We start from the raw sequence: 21,190 nt of genomic DNA, 5'->3' as shown, positions 1-21,190 counted from the left end.
TGCAGTGGGCCACAGGCCTAGTGTGGCTGTGTGACATGGCCTGGGGTTCCCCCGCCGACGTTGCAGTGTTTTCTCCAACTGTAAATTGGGGTCGCAGCGCTGCCCACGCGGCCCCGGAGAGAACGACGCGTTTGGGGCGCTGAGCCACCGGCCTCGCAAGAGACTCCCACACCTAATGATTCCTGGACGCTCCAGGCCCTGGTCCGTCCGTCTCCCGCTTGGGGTGGCAATTTGTCTCCTTTTGAACCCCCGCCCCCGACGGGTTTCCCCCTTTGATTCGCAGCCCGGAGGTTCCCCCCGCTTTGAAATGCAAACCCGCCGTGACTGGGGCCGCAGGCTGCCTGGAGCTATAAAAGGCCTGGGTGCGGCGGGCGTGGAGGCTGGGCAGACGGGTTCAGGTGAGCCGCGCTCGTCGGGGCGGCCGGCAGCGGCAGCTCCAGGGCCCAGTATGCGCGGGGGGGCCCGCGGCCACCATGTACGTGGGCTATGTGCTGGAGAAGGGCTCTCCCGTGTACGCCGGCCCCGCCAGGCCGCCGGGTCTCGGCCTGGCCCCGCAGGCCTACGGCCCCCCGACCCCGACCCCAGGGCCCCCGCAGTACCCCGACCTCACCGGCTGCCCGCAGGTGGAGCCGGCCCCCGCGCCCCCTGCGGCCTGGAGCGGACCCTTCTCTGCGCCCAGGGACGACTGGGCCGCCGCCTACGGCCCGGGCCCCTCGGCCCCCGCCTCCAGCCCAGCCCCGCTGGCGTTCGGACTCTCTCCGGACTTTAGCCCGGTGCCCGCGCCCCCTGGGCCCGGTTCGGGTCTCCTGGGGCAGCCCCTTGGGGGCCCGAGCGCGCCGTCCTCACCCGGAGCGCAAAGGCGGACGCCCTACGAGTGGATGCGGCGCAGCGTGGTGGCCGGAGGCGCCGGTGGCAGCGGTAAGGCCCCCTCCCCCCCTCGCCCCTGGGCCGGACCCCCGGGCACCGGCAGGTGCTAGGGCGAGGCCCCAGCCGCCCCGAGTGTGACCTCTGCCCCTGGCCCTGTTTGGGTTGCCCAAGTGTGGCTTCCCTGACCACTCTCGCCTGGAGGGCTGTTCTCTCGGCTTCCGCCTTTTGAATCCCAGCCTGCCGGCAGCCTCAAAAAGACAGCCTGCCTTTCTGTGAGGATGGGGAAACCGAGAGCCCACGGAGTGAAGAAACCCTAGTTGCGGTTGCAGGGCAAAGCCAGAACTAGAACACAGGTCCCCCAACTTCATCCCAGGGCTCTTTTCCCAGCCCTGACGCCCGTCGCCATCCGGTTTCTTCCACCCCATCCCAGCCCCAAGCAGAAGCTGCAAACCCGCCAGAAAGGAGGGTGCTGACTGTGTGAACAGTGGGCAGCTCACTTTCTTCTCCAGGTCTCAGGAGCCTCCCCCCAGCCCCTCCCCTCAACACACACGCACACCACCCCCATCCGTACAGTGAAGAGACTGGTGGGTCATATCCTTTGGACTAAAAGAGGGCCCTCTTTGGTTAGACTGAGGTGGGGACGTCCCTACCTTACCATCCCAGGGCCCTCCCTGAACTCTTGACCCCAGGGGAGGAGAAAGCACGAGCAGTTGGGAAGGTGGCTACTGTTTGGCTCCTGAGCCTGAGAACCTCCTGCCCCCAGGCAGGCCTCTCTGATCCACCCTCTTCAAAGGCAGGGGAGGGGGCAGGACAAAGGCCCAGCTTTAATGAGGGGCGGCCTGACCTCCTTCATAGGTCCCCCCTTTGTCATGTAACAGGCTGTTCCCTGGCTCAGCAGTGACTCCTGTTGGCCTGAAAGTGAACACGACACCCCATTGTCCCGACTGTGTCAGGCCAGCCCTGACAAAGGCCACCTGGCCTTGGGGGCGGGAAGTTGGCCTGCCCACCCTTTGATGCCCAGCCCCTCCTCCTCTTCCTCCAGTTGGGCAGGAGCCTGGGACTTCCCCTACCTTCTCTCTCAATTCACCCCCATGTCCCCACACTCACCCAGCTTGCTCCAGGGGCAGACACTGGGGAAGGACTGACCAGTAGCTACAGGTCTGGCTATAATCAGCCCACCTTCTTGGCACTCCCAGGGACACAGAACCTCCACTCTGCCTCCAGAGGCCTCAGAGGACTGCTGTGCACACCCCAGCTCTGCCACTTGCTTCTGTGACCTTCGCTAAACGGTATCAGCTAATTTTATGGAACACTTACTAGTGGACCAGGCACTGACTTAAGGTCTTACATATATTAATTCATTTAATTCTTACAATATTATCCTAGGTACTATTATCACCCCTATTTTTAAGATGAAGACACTCTGGCATAGACTGGTTAAATGCTTAACATAAGCGTATATAACCAAGTACATGGTGAGGGACTTGAACCCTTACAGACTGGCTACCAAACTTGTGCTCTAATCCTCTAAACAATCTTGAGTCAGTCATCTTTTTTGGGTCTCAGTTTTACCATCTGTGACATGAGAGGGAAGGCTTTTTTACCTTTGTTGGAGTTACAAAAAGACCCCTTTGAAGAATCTGGTGGAAAGTACAAATCTTCTCCCTAGAAAAAAAATGTTGCCTGAATTGGCAAACAGTTTCGGGGGTTCTTAAAGCTCCCAGAAACTTTATCCATAAACCCTGGCTGAGATCCTACATCCAATTATCTGAGAGGAGGCACCTGGCCCTCAGAGGCCTGCTGTTCTGTGTCTGTTCCTTGGAGAAGGAAGAGTATTTTCCTGCTTCTCTATTCCAGTTGTTGCTTCGTGCTGATCATGTGATTTGGAGATAGATGGGGAGTTTGAGATGGAGGGGGAGGTTCCCCACTTGGGTACTTGGAGAAAGGCCATCACCATGTGATGGGGAGAGAGAGTAGGCTAGTGGGGGTCAGAGGACTGGCAGGAGGCCTGGAGGAGCTTCCAAGCTGTAATGTCAGGCAAATCACCTATTTTCTCTGGGCACGGGAGCTATGGACCCAGGTCAGCCTCGGGTATTCAAAGTCATTTGGAAACTATTGTCCCCAGGCAGATAGGTGCCTAGGAGTAACTCTGCCCAAAGGCAAAAGACTTCTCCCCCTTTACTCCCAGAAAGTAGAAGGAAGGGCCAAAGGAGGTTTGGCGGCTCCCAAGGAAAGTGGTTCCCCAGAAGCTAGGTTAGGCCCATTCTACCAAGGATGCAAGAGCCTTGGCCTTCTGTAAGCTAGAAGCTGCTGCCTCTCTGCCCAGGGGGCATCTGACTCTGACCAGTGCACCTGAGATGGGAGAAGAATTAGAGTGGGGTTAGAGACCCTCCCTGAGAGAAAGGCCATGTACCTCCCTCTTTGGCTTCCATTTCACCTTCTGGTTAGTGAAGATACAGGGTCTGCAGGCATATTCCTTGTGTGAATCTATTCTCTGGGATGGCAGAGGGAAGGTCAGTGCATGCCAACCCTCTGTCCCCACCCCAGCATATGTGGTTGGCCATCAGGTCTTAGGGTACCCTTCTTGGCCAGCCCCTTCTGACCCTCTTCTGAGTTTTTAGCATTCTAGGGTATCTGAACTGGACTGTTAAGAACCAAACATACAGATGGAGAAGTAAAGCCCAGAGACCATAAGGAATATTCTAGTTTCACACAAGTGGAGGTTGTGCTGGGCTGGTTGTTGGATAAGTCACAATTTTCCAATGGTTTCTCACCATGTTAGGCAAAATCTACATTCCTTCCTGAAGTCTACAAGATGATAGAGCCCCAGGCTGGTCCCTGCACACCTCCCTGACCTTACCCCAGGCCACTGAGCTCTAGCCACACCGACCTCTGAGTTTCTTAGATGTGCCATATCCTAGTGTAGGTCTTAGATATATGCTCCTCCTTCTCCCTCTTTGCAGGCCTACCTCCTCACCCTTTGGGTCTTGGCTTAGTGGGGGTTCTCCTTAGAGAGGTCCTCCATGACTTCCCAAGGAAGGCTGCCCCTCTACCCGTCAAAAATCTTCGCCATGTTTCCAGAAACACAGAGGAAGTGATGTGAAATGCACAGCTCCTGAGCGAATGTAAACCTCTTGTTGCCTTACTGGCACCTTGATTTAAGGTTTCTGGCCTCTAGAATTGTGAGAGAATACATTTCTTTTGTTCTAAACCAAAAAAAAAAAAAATCTTTGCCATGTTTCCTTCAAAGCACTAACCCTGATTTCAGTTTACTCATTTACTTATTTGTGTGTTGTCTGTTCTGCCACCCACCCACCTAGACAAACACCCGTGAGATCCAGAGCCACGTCTCTTTGACCCATCTCTACATTCCAACTTTGTAAGCATGATCTTTAGTATACATTTTGCTGAATGAATGAATAGGACAAGTGAGGAACAGTAAGCCAAACTCCGGGAGAAGTGGGAAGAGATGAGATCTCAGCTTTGACCCAGGTTTCTGAGGTCTCAACTCTGGAGATGGCTCCACAACTGTCCAGCTGATCAGCTCATGCCAAAGGTAGAAGGCTGGCTGCTTCCCTCTCCCCACTGGGACAGTGTGCCAGCCTCGCCTGGGGGTGAGGCTGGGACTAAGACCCCATCTTGAATCTAAGGAGCAGGCAGAGAAAATGTGCAAGGTGAGGGAGAGGCTGTTGGCCTTCATTCCATAATCAAAATATTAACCAGTTCTGAGTGATCACTGTCTCTTGACTGAGGCCAAGCTAGGAAATCACAGCAAGAGATACTGTATTTTTGTCTTCTCACTTTGCATCTATTAATATCAGCATTTTCATAAAGAGGGTTATAAATCTTCTCTTTCTCAAAAGTTCAGCCTCCATTCCTTGTGAATAAACAGTACTTCAAGGTGAACAGCCCATTGGGGTGGCTGAATTCCCCACACAACTAGGGAGATGTTTGCTCAGTGAATGAGACTGTTGCAGCAGGATTTGAATCTTGTTCCAAGCCCTTCAAGTTTTCAGTTGGAGAAAATGAGGCCCTTGAAGGGGATGAACCCCCTTCTCCCCACCACGTTCCAGACCCTCTCCCTTGGACCTGTTGCCACAGCCACCAACCCGGTCCCTCACCTTCAGTCTCTCTCTTATGCCCCACCTGTCTTCCAAACCTTTTCAAGGCACATCCCCTGCTCAAGAGCATTCCACGGCTCCCACTGCCATGGAATTGCCATTTCACTTTATGCCATTTCAGTGTTCTAAAATCCAGGCCCATTTCTGTGGCATTAGAGCCCTCTTGAGACCTGGCTCCAACCCTTTGTTGAAGCCACTCTCCTGCTAGTTTGCCTAAAAACAGAGATGCTTAGTGGAGACAGTTGAGAGCCAGGTGTGGGAGCCTCAGGCCTGGTATTGCATTTCTTATAGAAGCTGTGTAACCTCAGGCAAGTTAACTTCGATCATTTCACTGAGCATAAGTCTCTTCCAAAGTAGCATTAAGATAATGAGAGGATCGCACCTTAAAGCGATGGTGCCTGTAAAGCGCACCTACTGTGCTTGGCACACAGAAGGTGCTCAATGCATTGGTGCCTACGGTCATCTCTGCCGCTCCCTGGCAGGTGCCCAAGAGCGCACACCTCACACACCCTGCCTCTTCAGTCTGGGTCCCCAGTCTGAACTGCCCCTCCTTCCCTACTACTCTTCACCAATTCAAATGCTCCTCCTTCTCCAAGGCCACCTTCTCCAGAAAGCCCTCCCTGTTGGCTCCCTCTCCCCAAGCAGTGCGTCTGGCCCTTGTTTTAACAGCACTTGCACTGACTGTCTTATTTATCTACCACCTGTGATCCCCTCGAGGACCACTCCTACTAATCAGTTCCATCCTTGTCACAAGGCCTTGCCCATAGTAGGTGCTCACAGTAAGGCAGATAACTGGCACAGGCTGAGTCCTAACTGTGTGCCAGGCACTGTGCCAAGAACTTTGCGTGGGTGTTCTCACTAAGCTTCATAACAACCCTAAGAGGTGTGAGGATCTATTGTTAGCCTCATTTTACAGGTAAAGTCGATGAGGCTTAGAGAGGGAAAGGTGGCTGCCCAAGCTCACATGGCTAGGGCACAGCAGCACGGGCTCCAGGACACCCAGGCTCTGTAGCCTGAGGAGTGCCGGTCAAATGCAGCAACATGCTCAGTTCAGCCCAGCCCCTCTCCCCATGTGCATCCCAGCCTAGGTGGGGCAAAGGAGGTCAGTCAGGGAAGAGCACTAAGAGGCTGGAGGGGGAGGGTTGGCACAGCAGGGGCCAGGCTGTTTAAATCTGGTTCTCAAGGCAGAAGCTACGTTTGACACCTAATCTCTCAGATGTAGCTGGGAAGGGGGATGACCCAGTTAGAAGGTGGCACAAGGCCTTTTTTGGTTGGGTGTTTTTTTCTCCCGCTTTGGCAGATATCACTGCTGAGAGCTTGAAAAATCATTCTGAAGGTCCATAATGCCTTTGTGAGCAGCAGGGGCTGGTTTGTCAGTAGAAAGTTATCTTAATGGGCTGGCCCCTCAGATTTCTGTCCTGTTGCTGCTGGAATTCAGAAACAACATTTGTGTCTGGAGTCAGGTCCATCATCATGTTTACATGCTAAACCCTCACCAGGCCACACGCACCCCTCAAACTGGGAGAGGGCACATAGATCCTTCTGCATCAACAGAGAAAGGGAGCAGGTGGTAGTGAAAGCCACTCCAGGCTAACGCCCTCCAGTGACTTCCAATTGCTCTTGAAATCAAATGCAAACTCCTCACCCAAGAGCTGAGCTCTGCTAGCCTTCCCAGCCTTGTCATGTGCCTCACATTCATTCATTCAGGCAGGCAGTGATATTCTCTGTGTGTGTCTTCTATGCCCAACATTTTTCTAGGTGCTAGGGATTCTGGCCAGAAAAGGGCAGAGGGGTCTCCTTAGAGAACTGGCATTGTCTGCCCCTTACTCTGTCACTCTCTGCCTTAGGACCTTTGCACATGCTGTTCTTTCTGGAATATTCTGCCCCATTGGTGACTTCTCCATCATTCCTCTTTCTCAGCCTTCAGGTCTTCACTTAAATGTCACCTCCTCCAGGAGACCTCCCCTAAGCTAAATGAAGTAGCTACCCTCCACCTACCCCACCACTTAACCTAACTCTCAGCTTTTGGCTTGCTTTCCTTCACCCTAATCATAGTTTATAATTATTTCATTTGTGTGACTGCTTGTTCTTTTGTGTGTGTGTGTGTGTGTGTGTGTGTGTGTAAATAATTTTATTCCAATGATAAGCCTCAAAAGGGAGGAGTAAGAGATATTAGGGAATTAAAATTTACTGAGTACTCATTATATACTGGTACCATGCTAGATGGTTTACACATTTTCTAATTTCACATTCATAATAATCCTATGGTTTTAGTTGTTGTCCATTTTACAGATGAAAAGAACTAGTTTTCAGAGAGGTTAAGTAGCTGCCTAGATCACAAAGATAAATTGCAAAGCTGGGTCTCAGACTTAAAACCCATGCCTTTTCCCCCACATCAGACATGTAAAATTGGGAGGAGTAACATGAACACAGTTATGTGACTGCTTGTTCTTAATGTGCACCACCACCACCACCCCATGAAAGAGGGAAACGAACTATTTAACAGGGAAGTACTGAGCATCTACTGTAGTAATAATATGAACTAGCATCTACTGACTGCTCAGCATGCACTTAACATTTTTTTCAAATGCAGGTATTTCTGACCCCAGAACTGCATGTTTCTCCATTAAGATTAGTGGCTTTGACTAAGGCTGAAACAGCAGTGAAGCTGGACAGAAGGATGTCCTTTGGAGGCTGAGCTGCCCAGCCGACAGATTGGATGTGAGGTATAGGGAAGTGCCACCTAGGCTTTTGGCCAGAGTGGCTGGGGGATGGGGGCCATTTACTGAGATGAGGAAGACCAAGAAGCAGTAGTTTCTGTTACGTGTTCAACAAGGATTCACCAAGTACTCACTGTATGTCAGACGCTGTTATAGGACTGGGTGAGCAACATAGCATACAAGGAGCCAGGCACTGAGGTGGGGGCACCTGCCAAGGTCACACAGTGAGCTAGAAAAGGGCTAGAGTCCAGAGCCCCTCCCTGCAACTCCACCCAGAATGCAGCACTCCAGGACCCATGCCTGCAGACATTAGGCAGGGACCCCACTTCCAGACAGAGGAGGACGGCCAGGGTAGGGCAAAGGCCTGCAAACTTCACCAGAAAACAGCTCAGAAAGACCTCAGGCTGTTCAGGCTAGGAGAAGACAACCTGAAGGAACACAGCTGCTGTATGGATCTTAGAATGGTGGTTCTGGGCCAACAGCACCCCTTAGTTTTGGTATCCCTATGGAAAAATGTAGGAGGAATATAAATGGGTGGTAGACACAAGACCAGGCTGCTTTGCAGATAATACAGGCACAGCCTGGTGGGGTATGCCATACAGGTGTGGGCATCTTGGCAGGAGTTCGGTCTATCAGGGCTGTGCAATAGAACTTCCTGTGAGGGTGGAAATGCTCTATTATCTGTGCTGTCCAGTATGCTAGCCACTACCTGCATGTGTCTATCAAGCACTTGAGATAAGGCTAGTGACTAAAGACCTGAATGTTTAATTCTATTTAATTAATTTAAATGTAATTTAAATGGCTGAGAGCTGTCGCCTGGCGCAGCATTGGAAAATCCCTCTCCAGAGTTCCTAGAATGGTAATTCATTCCAGAAGGGCTCCTTATTCTCCATTGAGAATACTGCCTCTGCAGCCATCTTCATCTTCGTTGTCGTCTAGGGCGGTGTTGTTACAGCTAGCTTTTATTAACACCTTGTTAAATAGATGAGCACATCTAATCTCCACAATTACCATGTGTAAAAGAGGAATTCATGTCATCTTTTTACAGATGAATAAATGGGGACTCAGAGAGGTTCAGTGGCTTGCCTGTGTTCCCACCACTGGCACATGACCGGGCTGAGTTAGAGCTATTGGGTCATCAGACTGAAGTGCCTGCCGGCTTCTCTGCCTCCCATATCCTAGTCAGACTGCAAATCTCCATGAAGAAGGTAGGGCAGAGGGTGATGCAGAGGCGGCCTGGGAGGAGGAGGTGTGTGCGGAGAGCACTGTGGCGAGGAGCTTCATAGGTTGTTGGGAGATGTATACAAAGTGCCTGACACATGGCCATTATTAGAATTATAATTACTCTATCCCCACTTAATAGATATAGAAAATGAGGCTCAGTCTGGAAGGGAAGCTTGCCTGAAACTGCTGGGCTCCGGTTTGCGGTTGGCCAGGCCACCCTCCCCTCACTCCCATGCCAGCCTCATCCCTGCTGCCGGGCCTGAATGAGGGACCATGGCAGAGCAGCCTGGGACAGGCAAATCTGCTGAAACAAGGACCCAGTTGTGGGCAGGCCAACAGAAAGCCTCATGGCTTAGAAAGGACACCGTCCATCATGGAACTGGACAGCTTAGGGCTGCTGCAGCTAAGGCCCCACGCCTGGTGGTTCAGATGTGGAAACAGGCCCCAACTGAGAGTCATACGTCCAGCTGGTAGCCGGGCCATATCCCCCCACCCCTGGGCTGGTGTGTTCTTTTCCCCGCAGCTCCTCATCACACGGCATCCTTCCCTCTCCCGAGGGATCCAATATCTGCTTCTGCAAATAGCCTGTTTTCTCCTTGGCATCTCCATAGCTCTTTGCCCTTTTCAAACTGTTCTCACATCCAAGAAGTTCAGTCATGTGTCAAGTCCTCCAGCTAAGGTTGGTCAGATCTGGGCCCAGGCCAGTAAGGAAGGTCTCAGAGCTGCACAGAACCTCGGAATCAACAGGGCCCTCAGAGCTAACACCCCAGCCCTTTTCTGATGCACAGCAGACAGAGACCCAGAGAAGAGAAGGGACTTAGTCAAGGCCACACAGCACAGAACTGGGACCAGGACCTACTGACTCCAGCTAGTGGTTCAGAATCCCCCTGTGGGCTTGTTAAAAGAGGACAGGGAGACCAGGATGCGGTAGATCTGGGGTGAAGTTTGGAATATGTATCTAACAAGCTTCCATGCATGCATGTGTACATACATGTGTGTATGTGTATGTGTTTTGGGGGAATTTTGATGTACAGCCAATTGGGGCTGGACCACACAAGGAGGGCTCATAGAGGGTTTGGGGCTGGATTTGTGTTCCAGGACCTGAGGACTGGAGATGGCAGTATCATCCCTGAGGGCCACAAACCCAGCAGGAAAAGGGCAAAGGAAGTGCTGACCCAGAGGCCATTTGATTTTCCTGGAGCCATCCACTCTGCTCTGGGGGCAGACGCTGAACTCTGTCCTTGTAGGGCCCAGGCTGGATGGGGAGGCCCCAGTGCAGGCTGCCAGGGCCCCTGCCCCCTATCCTCCAAATGGGCAGGCCCAGTATCTAGACTCTCAGACAGGGAATTCAATCTTAGAATTCCTTCAGCAATAATAACAAACACAATTAGATAATCAACAAACATTGGGAGCTTCATGTTGCCAAGTTGGAAGGGACCTTATAAATAAAGTCTCGTTCAACACACTATCATTGCCCAGATCCATTTCCCAGAGTTCCTGCCATACGGCTCTCCTACTACTACTGGAAATGAACCCATGTGCACCTACTAAGTGCCAAGTACTATGCATCCATCCATCTCAAGTGATCCCCTGTACACCTGAGGATTGAAGATGACTGTGGAAACCTTATAGTGTGTTAGTGCTGCTTCTTAGGCTGGACAGACCTGGGTTTAAATCCTACCTGCCCGATGTGGGTCTCTTTGAGCCTCAGTTTTCATCTATAAAGTAGGGATAACAGTTGTACAACTTCATAGGTTGTTGAGAGATGTATACAAAATGCCTGACACATGGCCATTATTAAAATAACAATTATTCTATCCCCACTTTACAGATACAGAAAATGAGGCTCAGAGAGGTGAAGTGATTGTCCTAGATCACCCAGCTAGTGAAAAGCTGTACGCACAGTCCTAGAGGTCTGCTTGCCCAAACAACAACCACATGTCTGGGTCACCTGAGAGCTATTCAAGTATTAAACCCCTGAGCCCATTTTAGCCCCACTGAATCTGAATTTCTGAGCTAGAATCTATGCGCCCCAGGCATTTCTGAGGCTGATGGTTAGGCATTTGGAACCATTAGTCTGTAGCTTCCCAGAGCCTCCACTGTGCATTCTTTAGTGGGTGGAGAATTTACTACCACCATGACAGCCTGTTGCATGTGAATGGGCCTTTCCTTGTGTCCCATGTCTGAGCAGAGAGAAAGCAACTCTTTCAGGTGAGTTATCCAAGGCTCTTGCCCACTGTGCTCATCCCTGAGAAGCTGGGGGACTCCCTCCCACTCCCTCCTTCCTATCTACTGGTGCTGGCATCTGGCCCAAAGCGTTATTCATTAGGTGGCTGGGAGTGGCTTGGCCCCATCCGACACCTGTTACAGGAGCCCTGACTTCCCCCTTTGCCCCAGCATCCCAGGGGCCTGTAAATCATTCATCCGGGGTCCTCCCTCTGCCCCGCTGCTCTCACGCATCTCCCTGCCCCCTCCCCCTGGGCTCCCAGGGTGGCACAGGTGCTCACAGGAGGGGGAAGGAACCTTGGCTTGGGGCAGTCAGGAGGTCTGTTCCAGAGCAGAGACTGGAGCCTAGGGTTCCTGTCATGAAAAATACAAGTTCACGTTTCCACCTAGTAAAAATTTAAATATCCCAAAGACTCCTTCCTACCTGTGGCCTCGCAGCCTCCAGTTCCCTATCCATAGGCAGCCTCTGTTATTGGCTTGTATATATTTTCAGAAAAAATTCTGAGGGTACACAGATGTGTGTGTGTGAGTGTGTATGTATCCCTCCATTTTTATTCAAAGACAGAAATATACTATTTCCAACATTCCACATCTTGCTTTTGCTTTTGTTAACAACATATCTTAGAAATTGCTCCAACTGATATGTATGGAGCTTTATAATTTCTTTTTAAAGACTGCATAATGATCCTTTCTGTGGATGTACCAATTTTTATTTAACCAGTTCTCTTCTTGTAGAAATGTACATGGCTTTTCATCTTGTGCTATTCAGATCAGCTACAGTTTGGGGCATTTATTTGTGGAATCAATCCCTGGAAGTGGGATTGATGGGTATGTCATGTTAAATGAAGCTAGATATCAACAAGTTAGGCTCCAAGGAGGTTGTTCTAGTCATCACTCCCTGGACAACATATGGGATCCCCTAGGTTCTGGACCACACAGTGTGATATCAAACATTTTGTTCTTTAGCAGAGACATTTTTTTAGGAATAAAATTGTGTGCTTTGAGCAGCTCCAGCAGATAGATGCTGGCCAATGGTTTCCTGAGCCCATCAGTTTCTCCTCTGGGCCCAGAGAGGGGGTGACAGGGCCTGTAGGCTGGGTCTTCACTGGCAGCCATGCTAGTGCAAAGAGGAAGAATTATTACACGGCAAGAGCCTTACCTCCATTGATGCCCCGTCCCCACTGCTGGTAAGAGCCAGGTCAGGACCTGAGCCTGCGTTCATACCACTACTAGGCAGGATGGCCCTGAGCAAGGGCCCCTTCTGAGTCTTGATCTTCTCCACTCTATGGAATGGGAGTGATGGATCCCTGCTTGCTCGTCAGAAAGGATGGGAGTGACAGCTGGGTACCTGAAAGAAAGGTGTCTTCATTATTGTTGCTTGTAGGCTCTCAGCTCTCAGGCTGAGGTCTGAATGGGCCAAGAGCCTCATCTCCCTGCCTCAGGCTGAGGCTCCTGGGTATTTTCAAGGACCCCTGGCCTTCAGACCATCCAGACCCAGACCAGAGTTCTCAGGGGCCTGCCTTTCCCAGAAATACGAGTAGGTGGGCCTGCTCTTGGGGTTCCTGGTGCCAGGGCTTACAGGGCCCCTTTGGCTCTGTGGACCCTCGGCCTGAGGGGGTGAGGACTTGTGCATGAGAGCGGGGATGGAGTGCTCTAGACCAGGTGACAGGGCCTTGGGCAAGGCTGTGTTTGCCTGAGCTCCAGTGACCCAGAGACTCACAAGGCCTCTCTTACTTGGGTCTCCAGCAGCTTTATGACCGTCCTGAACCTCAGCCTCTTCATCTATAAAATGGGAAGAGACTAACTCTCATGACCCCTCTGGCTTTAGCCCTATGAATCCAGTGGGGGGCTGTGGGTTCAGAGTTCTGCTGGGCTCTGGTGATGGTGGCATGAGGCAGAACTGCTTTCGAGCCGCACTGAATCTTCTAGGCCAAGGAGGGACCCCATCTGGAGGCAAGGCCTTAGCAGCCACACCCTTGTCCCCGTCCTGGGCCAGGCCTGGCAGAGGGCTGAGGCTGTCCCGTGCTGCATCGGCAGTGGGCTGAGGTCAGTGGATAGGAAGCGTCCAGTGCAGTTCTGCCGCTCTGGCAGGAAACCCACGGAAAAGAGCCCAGAACATCTGCTGCCTCCGTTCTCCACAAAACCATTTGGCTCCTGAGGAGCCCAGTGGCTGTCCTGCCAAGTTGCGTGGGCTTGGTGCTGGGGTTGGAGGTGGAACTTAGCACTGTGGCGCTGAGGCACAGGCAAAGCCAGAGCCAGGACCCAGGGAAGTGAAGGCCCGACTATCGTGTGGCATTTGGGTGCAGTGGGAGGCGGCTGATGGTTATTTAGAGAACCACCACGCCCTGGTGGGATGCATATATGGGTCTGAATGTGCTTGGGTGTGTTTCCTGTTTATAGCCACATGCTCAACTTTTACAAGGGAAACGGTGTTTAGTTAGGCCCCCAATCCAGGTCAAGCATGATTCTTAATATTGTCTTCAAACAGACCTCTGATACCAGCCCCAAAGAAAGCGCTGACCTTAATCCCCATCAGTCCTCAAATCCAGTCCCTGCATAGAAGACAAGCCACTGCCTCTCTCTCCGAGGCTATTGCAGGCCTCTGTGCTTCCCTTTCTCTTGCCAGTCTGTTCTCTGTGCAGCAGTGGGAATCATACTAAAACCTACATGAGACTTCACGTCTCCTGTGCTCAGAGCCTTGCAATGGCCCCCATCCCAGACAAAGTGAAACCCAGAGTCCTTCCATGGCCTACAAGGCCCTGTGCGCCCCGTCCCTCGCACTTGCTCACTGCACCCCAGCTGCATCAGCCTTCTCACTGTTGCTCATACATGTCAGATGTCAGGCATGCTCCCAGCTCAGGGCCTGTGCACTTGTGTTCCCGCCACCTGGAGCCCTCTTCCCCAGATACCTGCATGACTGCTTCCCTCACCTACTTTAGATCTTTGCTTTAATTTCCCTTCTCAATGAGGCCTTCATGGCCACTCTATTTAAAATCACAAACTCTCTCTTCCCTAAATTCTCGGTCCTCCTCCTCTGCCTTCTTTTAGTCCCTGCCTAACTTATTAACATACTGAATTTTTTGGTTCTGTCTCCTATGAAAACCTAAGCTTCACTGAGGCAGGAATGCCTCCAGTTTACTGGTGTTCTCCAGTGCTTGGCCCACAGCAGGAGCTCAGGAGATATCCGCAGGCTGAGCCCAGGCAGGCACTGGTGCGAGAGCAGACCAGGCACACCAGCCCGCAGCCCCAGGGGCAGCCCCACCTCAGGGCCTGGTGACCTGGGCCTTTCGAGGTTCTGACAGGTCCTCAGGGCTGCTGGTGGTCTCAGTCCTTTCTGTTTGGTTTTGGGGCCAGCAGCTGACAGGCATTCAGCAGGATCTCGGGGACATACACCCCAGGACAGGTCAGCAAGCTTCCCCCTCTGCCTGTGGTGGCTCTTCCCTGTGCTCTCAAGCGCAGGAGAAAAGAGCAGCCGGCAGCCCGTGAGTCTCAATCTGCTCTCGTCTGCCAGGTGTCCCCCATGTCTCCAGTCGTTCATACCTGTGGTCTGAGGACCCTGGATCAGAACCACCTGGGGAGCTTGTTCAAAATGCAGATTGCATGCCCAGGCTTTCTGATTCACACTGTCAGGGGTGTCCCGGAAGCTGTGTTTTCCACAAGTCCTCCCAAGTGTCTGTGTGCAGCCACATCTGCAAACTGCTGGCTTAAAGCTGGTGGAGCTGGTGATCAGAGCAGGACTCTTGGTCAGGGACCTGGACTGAAACTCCAACTCCACCAGCAGCTTGTTGTGTAGCCCTGAGCAAGTTGCTTCCCTCTCTGAGCCTCAGTGGCTCCCCACATGGGCACGAGAGCAGCGCTCGCCTCTTAGGTTGGGAGTCTCCAAGGCTGAGCCTCGGGGAAGGATCATCACCCCCAGGACTTGGCTGTGTGTCCCTCCCACCTCAGGGTCCTGCTTCAGGGCTCCTGGAGTGCTCTTCCCCCTGGGGGCCTAGCCTCCACCTTTTGTAGGCTCCCCCTCCCAACTCACCTCCCCTCCTGTGCCCTCTGCTTCTCAGGCAAGACCCGGACCAAGGACAAGTACCGTGTGGTCTACACTGACCACCAGCGCCTGGAGCTGGAAAAGGAGTTCCACTATAGCCGTTACATCACCATCCGGCGGAAATCAGAGCTGGCTGCCAACCTGGGGCTCACAGAACGGCAGGTGGGTGGGTCCTCCGGGTACCCCCTGATCCCACCCACCTCAGCTATGGGAGCAGTACTGGGAGTCTGGCTGCCAGGCAGGTTACAGAGCTCAGTCAAGGGAGGAAAACAGAGGTTGAGTCTCCTGGCCATGGTCACACAGCCCGGCAGAGACTGAGCTGCTGCCAAATCGTGACCCCCACCACCACAAAACCCAATATCCCTGGCCCCTAGTAAGGGGATGGGGGACCCAGTTAGCTGCTACAGCAGGCCGCGATCTGCGCTGCTTGAATCCAGAGGAGGAGGAGCCGCACGGAGCTCTGGAGGGCTTCCAGAGCGTGGTGCTGGAGCATGGCCTTGGGAGATGGAGAGGAGGAAGGTCAGAGAGGAGTAGGCAAGTGCGTCCCAGAGGGGGAATGTGCTCAGGGCCCCTAGTACTCTGGGTGGGTAGAGTGGGAGGCAGGCCCAGACGCCACACCAAGAACTAAGAGCTTGACTGTCCTCCCTGTCTCTCCATCACCTCCCCCGTCTCTGTTATCCAACACCACAGGTGAAGATCTGGTTCCAAAATCGGCGGGCAAAGGAGCGCAAAGTGAATAAGAAGAAGCAGCAGCAGCCACCACAGCCACTGCCACCAGCCCATCAAGTCACGCCTGCCCCAGCGGGGCTGCCCCTTGGGGGCCTGTGCCCCAGCTCTGCCAGCCTCCTGGGTGCCGCGTCCCCAATGCCTGTCAAGGAGGAGTACCTGCCATAGCTGCCTGCCCAGCCTTGTGAGCTGCGGGGCTGGAGGCCTCGGATGCTGGATATGTGGTTCCCACTGGGGCCCAGGAAGCCTCATCTAAGTCTCAGCTCTGCCACTGACCTTCTGGGTAACCTTGGACAAAGCCACCCGGCCCCTGCATCCTTTGGCCCATCTGTGCAGTGAGCCTTTAAAGAAGGACCTTCTCCAGCCCCTGTGTTCTAGGCCTCAGGGGAATAAGAGAGCTCAGGGTTAGAGGTCTCAATCTCCAGAGGGCTGGGTGAGAGGGCCAAGATAAATCCCCAGGCACCACCTCCTCCTCCACAGGTTCAAGGGTGGGAGGCTGCTGGGATGCTGTAGGCACAGGACTGCCTGTGGAGAAAGGTGATGGAGCTTAGAGAGGATGGAATGCTTGGGGACCATGCCCCAAGGGGGAGGAATGTGGCGAGCTCACACCTGCCTCCTCCTCCTGCAGCCTCACCTCTACCTGCCCCCATCCTAACAGGACCTGAACCCTCTCCAGGCTGGATGCAAAGCACAGAGCTCACAGGACTGGGCCTGAGTGACAGGCTCTGATACCCGTCCCTTTCTGGTTGCAGAGCCACATACCCTCACAAGCGTTCTCAGTGGGGCCTCCAGATGGGGAGAGGCCCCTGGAGGGGCACAGAGGGGTGGAGTCCACCCTGCCAAGTTTCTGCCACCCCACCAGGCTGTCCCAGGCCCCAGGGAACCCCTTATAGGCTTTCTGTGGACCAAGCAGAGCTCATGGCTGGTCAAGTATTGTTTATAGAGTGGAAACCCTTGGATGCAGTTTCAAGAATAAATTTTTTCTCTATTTAAAAATGTATAAAAATCATTATGCACAGCATTAAAGGAAAATGTTACAGAAGTATAAATTATCCTCACCCTTCCCTAGCCATTGAGTAGACGCTTCTAGTCTCTGTAGGCCAACAGCAAGGTCATCTTTAAAATGCATTAGAATTTTAAGATCAAAACAGGACACTGTAAGAATAAGTCTATGAAACTAGGTAAAGTTTTAAGTCCATTTTGTAAGCAGAATCATCAGACTCAACATATCAGTCTTTTGAATTTTTTGCATGCTTTCAGCTCAGATTTTTCTTTCAACAGATAACATTTGTTGGGCACCCCCACATGCAAGGCATGGCACAGTCCTTGCCCCACAGAAGTTCCCAGTCCAAGCAATGGTCTGGGCCTCGGGAGCTGAGCATCCAGGGAATCCAGAGCAGGCTCCCAGCTTATCCTGGAAGGTCTAGAAGGCTTCCTGGAGGAGGTGATATTTGAGCTGAGTGCTAAAGGACTAGTCAGTGCTGTCAGGACAAGAAGGAAGGAATGGAAAAAAAATTTTTTTGAACAGAACTTAAAAACTCCTGAGAAAAACTGCTGTTTCTTAACTCCATTCCAGAAGTAGGCAGGGGTCTGCTACCTGGGACTTTCATTCCCTTGAAGGCTCCAATGCCAGCTGCCTGTCTTTCTACTGTTCTGGGTGGTGGCCCAGCCATAAACAGTGTGTGCAGCCTGCCTGCCCACCCTTTGCTCCTGGGGCATGTGACAGTACACAAGGTGGAGCTGGTCCCCATTCAAGCCCCTGAAGAGCAGCACGCACTTCTGTCCCTCCTCTTACTGGTGGCCTGGGAGACACTGTGGCTTCACCGAGGACGGTGGACATCTAAGGCGTGGGACCCAGGTGGTACCAGGGGAAAGGGCCAGGGTGCCAGGAGCAGAGGGAGAGTCAGTGGAAGATTGGCAGTGAAAGATTCCAGTTTTCTGATCTTCAGCATTTGTTGGGAGACCCTGGGGTAACTGCTCCCCTCTCTGGGCCTCATTTCTCCATGGGTAGAACTGGGGGTCTCATTCACCGAAAATAAATGGCTCTGGCCAAGCAAGTTTGGGGAGTCCTTCAGACTCAGCCCTCTGAGAGAGTCACAGGGCGCACAGCACAGCACAGACTCCAGCAAAGAACCCCCTGGAATTTTCTGTGACCCAGCATTTCCCAGGCTTCACTCCCCAGGAGCCTCCTACTAGCACCTCCCAGCACCCCACTAAACCCCACACAACCTGGAGAGTGGGGATGCTGTAAGCTGGAAGGCCCTGTGTCGGCTGTGACTCAGTGCTTAGGAGCAGGTTTCATTGTCAGATGGCCTGGGACTATTGACAAGCTGTGAGACTTCAGGCAAATTACTTACCTTCTCTGAGTCTCAGCTTCCTCGTTTGTCAAATGGAAATAAAGTGCTCTAACCTATCTCAGGATCATGTTTAGCACAGGGCCTAGCACAGAGTAGTAAGTACTGTGTTTCAGCCACCTGCTCACGGGGCTGTTGCTTCCTAAGGTGAGATCCTGGCAGGCCTGACGGGTGCTTTAACTACTTCCGCCCCCAGTGCTAAGGACAGATGGTGGCTGGGAAGATGTGAGGCAAGACAAACCTAACCCCAGCTATAGAAAGACCTCTGCCAGGCAGGAGGTCAGTAGCCAGGCCTGGCAGCTGCTGCCCACATGGGAAGTCAAGAGGCTGGGTGGGACCCAGGGTGGGACCCACCCCTGTCAGTTGGTGTTTAAGCTCCACGAAAAAGGAGTATTTTATCTAAGACAACTTCCAAACAGTGCCATGGGCTGCCTTGCAAGGTAGTAAGAGCCCTGTCACCCAGAAAGTTCCACCAGTGCCTGGGGTATATTAATGGCTTGGAAAAGTATTCCTTCCTATTCTGTCAAACTCTGCAGCCACCCCAACACTAAGAGGTATTCCAACTTTCTATCAGTAATAGCTGCTGCTGCTTTGTACAGAGCAATTTTATGCTTCACCACTGCTGGGTGGCAGGCCCTGAGCTGGTGCTGAAGACCAGGTGTCCAGACACAAGTCAAATCTGGCCTGGCTTGTCACCTAAAGACCCATGGCCTGGTCTCAGCCTCTAGAGAATGAGAAACATTGCACATCTACACTGTGTTTGGCATATAATTTCCCCTGTGGGCCCTGGAACCATGTTGAGAACCTTGGTCTGTGAAGGAACCAGTCCAGTATTGATTGCCAGGAGACTGGCATGGTCTGGGCAGAGAGGCCCGCAGCTCAGCCCTAAGGAAGGACTCCGGCTCCAGGTTGGGCATGGAGTGCTCTCACAGAGGTCTCCAGCAGCTCAGGGTGTGTGTGTATATGTACAATGGGTTGTGAGGGGCTGGGAGGATGGTGAGGCTCCAAGGACACCAGCCTGCTCTGGGTGGAAGAGGCCTAGCCAGTGGAGTGCAGAGTCTGGGAGCAGCAGGCCTAGGATGGGGTGGCTTTGGAGAGCAATCCTGTCCCAGCGTGGCTGCTCCAGGGCCACTTTCTCTGAATTGTACCAGATGGGCTAGCAGCCTGGATCCTCATTTTTCACAGTCGCCACTCTCTTGTGTAGCAAAACACATGCTCTCTGGTGATAAAGTCTGAAGGTTTAAGCAAATTAAAAATGTTTATTTATATGCATTTAAAAATATCTCCCTATATAATAAAAGGAAGTACATTTTCATCTAACACTTTCCTTAAATCAGCACACATCTCCTTTTCATTTCTGGTTTGACGTGAGACCAGGAGAAAGAGGGAGAGAGAGAAAGAGCAGAGGGAAGGTGGAAAGGGAGCCGGATTGAGTGTTAACTGGTCCAGCTTGCTTCGGGGTTATTTACCCGGGCCTTGGCTGGGATGGGGTAGGGGAAGGTGGCAGCAATTGTCAAACATGTTCAGTAGCTGAACTCATGGCTGCTGTGTGATCATGAAGCTGGGGCTTCATGGGGGACATGGAGCTGTGGACAATATCTTCTAGAAAATGTTGGGGTTTTGCCTGTTTTATGAAGTACAGACTTTTCAAAAAAGGCTATGGTGATGGGGAGAGAATGGCAGAACGGTGGTCTGGAGGGCAGAGCCTGGGTTGGATCAGGTTGCTAGACTCCAGGCCTGACCCTGCCTCTACTTCACAGTGTTTTTGCAAGTCCTGCCTCTTCTGGGCCTCAGTTTCCCCATCTGAAAGGTGTGGGCCTGGGCCCATTTGCATACCCCCAGTAACTGCCACTGGCGTTCAGTGGTCACCCCATGATGTGTTTGCGTGAGGAAGGCTGAAGTCCCAGGCCTGTTCACTCCCCCTACTCCAGAGCTGGCTCTCCTCAGGGCTGAATCTGGAGGGAGCAGATGCTACTGGGAAGGGGCCATAAAAAGGTCAGTCTTCCAGGGCTTCTGAGCCCATGCCTAACCTCTTCTCTCTGTTCCTGCACTTCTCTGTACTTTCCATCAGTTCTAATGAACCCATGCACCAACAGGAGGGGGTGGTTCAGCAAATCTGCCACCCATCCTGGTGGCAGGCCCTGGGGAAGGGTGGGGGTGGGTGCTGCCTGGGCCACCTTGGATTCAGGAGCCACTGGCTTTTGCCCTCCTGGATTTATCTGCAAAGCCCAGAGAGTCAATGCTCTGTGTGACCTTGGGCACATGGCTCTGCTCTTCTGAGACAGTTTCCACAGGTGCAAAGTGGGGATGCACAAACCTATCTTCCCAGGCTGCTGGAAAGAATTAAAAATTAGGTTCTGTATATAAGATTCAGCTAAACTCAATGAGTGCTCCTTCTCTTCATATTTATGGCCGAAGGGCTCCTGCCTCCTGTGTCTGGGAGGGACCTGGGAAGAGGGGTGGGCCAGGACCAGCCAGACCCTTTACCCAAGCCTGTGCTGCGTATTAAACCCTTTCTGCCTTGTTCCAGTCTCCAGGAGTGTGAGAGGCAGCAGACGCTTACCCCCACACTCCCCAAGGCCTCTTCACGTCAGCTGATGGTGGGGTGGCCCTGTGACTTAGTGCCTGCACTGGAGACTGTAGAGGGTGAGAGGAGCATGGTTTGTGATGTGTATGCCAGGTCCCTTAGCATATACTGGTTTAGTCCCACAAACCAGTGCATATGACCATTCTAGCTAATAATTTCCATCCTAGCCATGGGCACACCAAACCCTGAGAACGCTCCGAGAGGTCAGCCAAGCATGGACTGGCTGATGGCTTGCTTGACAGATGGGAAATCGTACCATTCCTCAGGTCATACAGCTGGTGGACAGTGTCCTCATGATCTGAGGTGCTCAGGACCTGAGTAATAAG

The 21,190-nt window shown here is 52.6% G+C and overlaps 1 protein-coding gene across 1 annotated transcript; it reads left to right on the top strand.

The window, feature by feature from the left end:
* Positions 1-393: 393 nt before the first annotated feature.
* CDX1 (caudal type homeobox 1) lies at positions 394-16,982 on the top strand. Its single transcript, XM_036881575.2, has 3 exons — positions 394-918; positions 15,214-15,359; positions 15,888-16,982. The coding sequence occupies exons 1-3, from the start codon at positions 474-476 to the stop codon at positions 16,089-16,091; spliced, it is 795 nt and encodes a 264-aa protein (XP_036737470.1). The 5' UTR covers positions 394-473; the 3' UTR covers positions 16,092-16,982.
* The last annotated feature ends 4,208 nt before the right edge of the window (positions 16,983-21,190 follow it).

The sequence above is a fragment of the Manis pentadactyla genome, chromosome 2 (assembly GCF_030020395.1).
Source record: "Manis pentadactyla isolate mManPen7 chromosome 2, mManPen7.hap1, whole genome shotgun sequence".
Lineage (NCBI taxonomy): Eukaryota > Metazoa > Chordata > Mammalia > Pholidota > Manidae > Manis > Manis pentadactyla.
The sequence above is the reverse complement of the archived record's forward strand: the minus strand, read 5'-3'. Positions and strand labels throughout refer to the sequence as shown.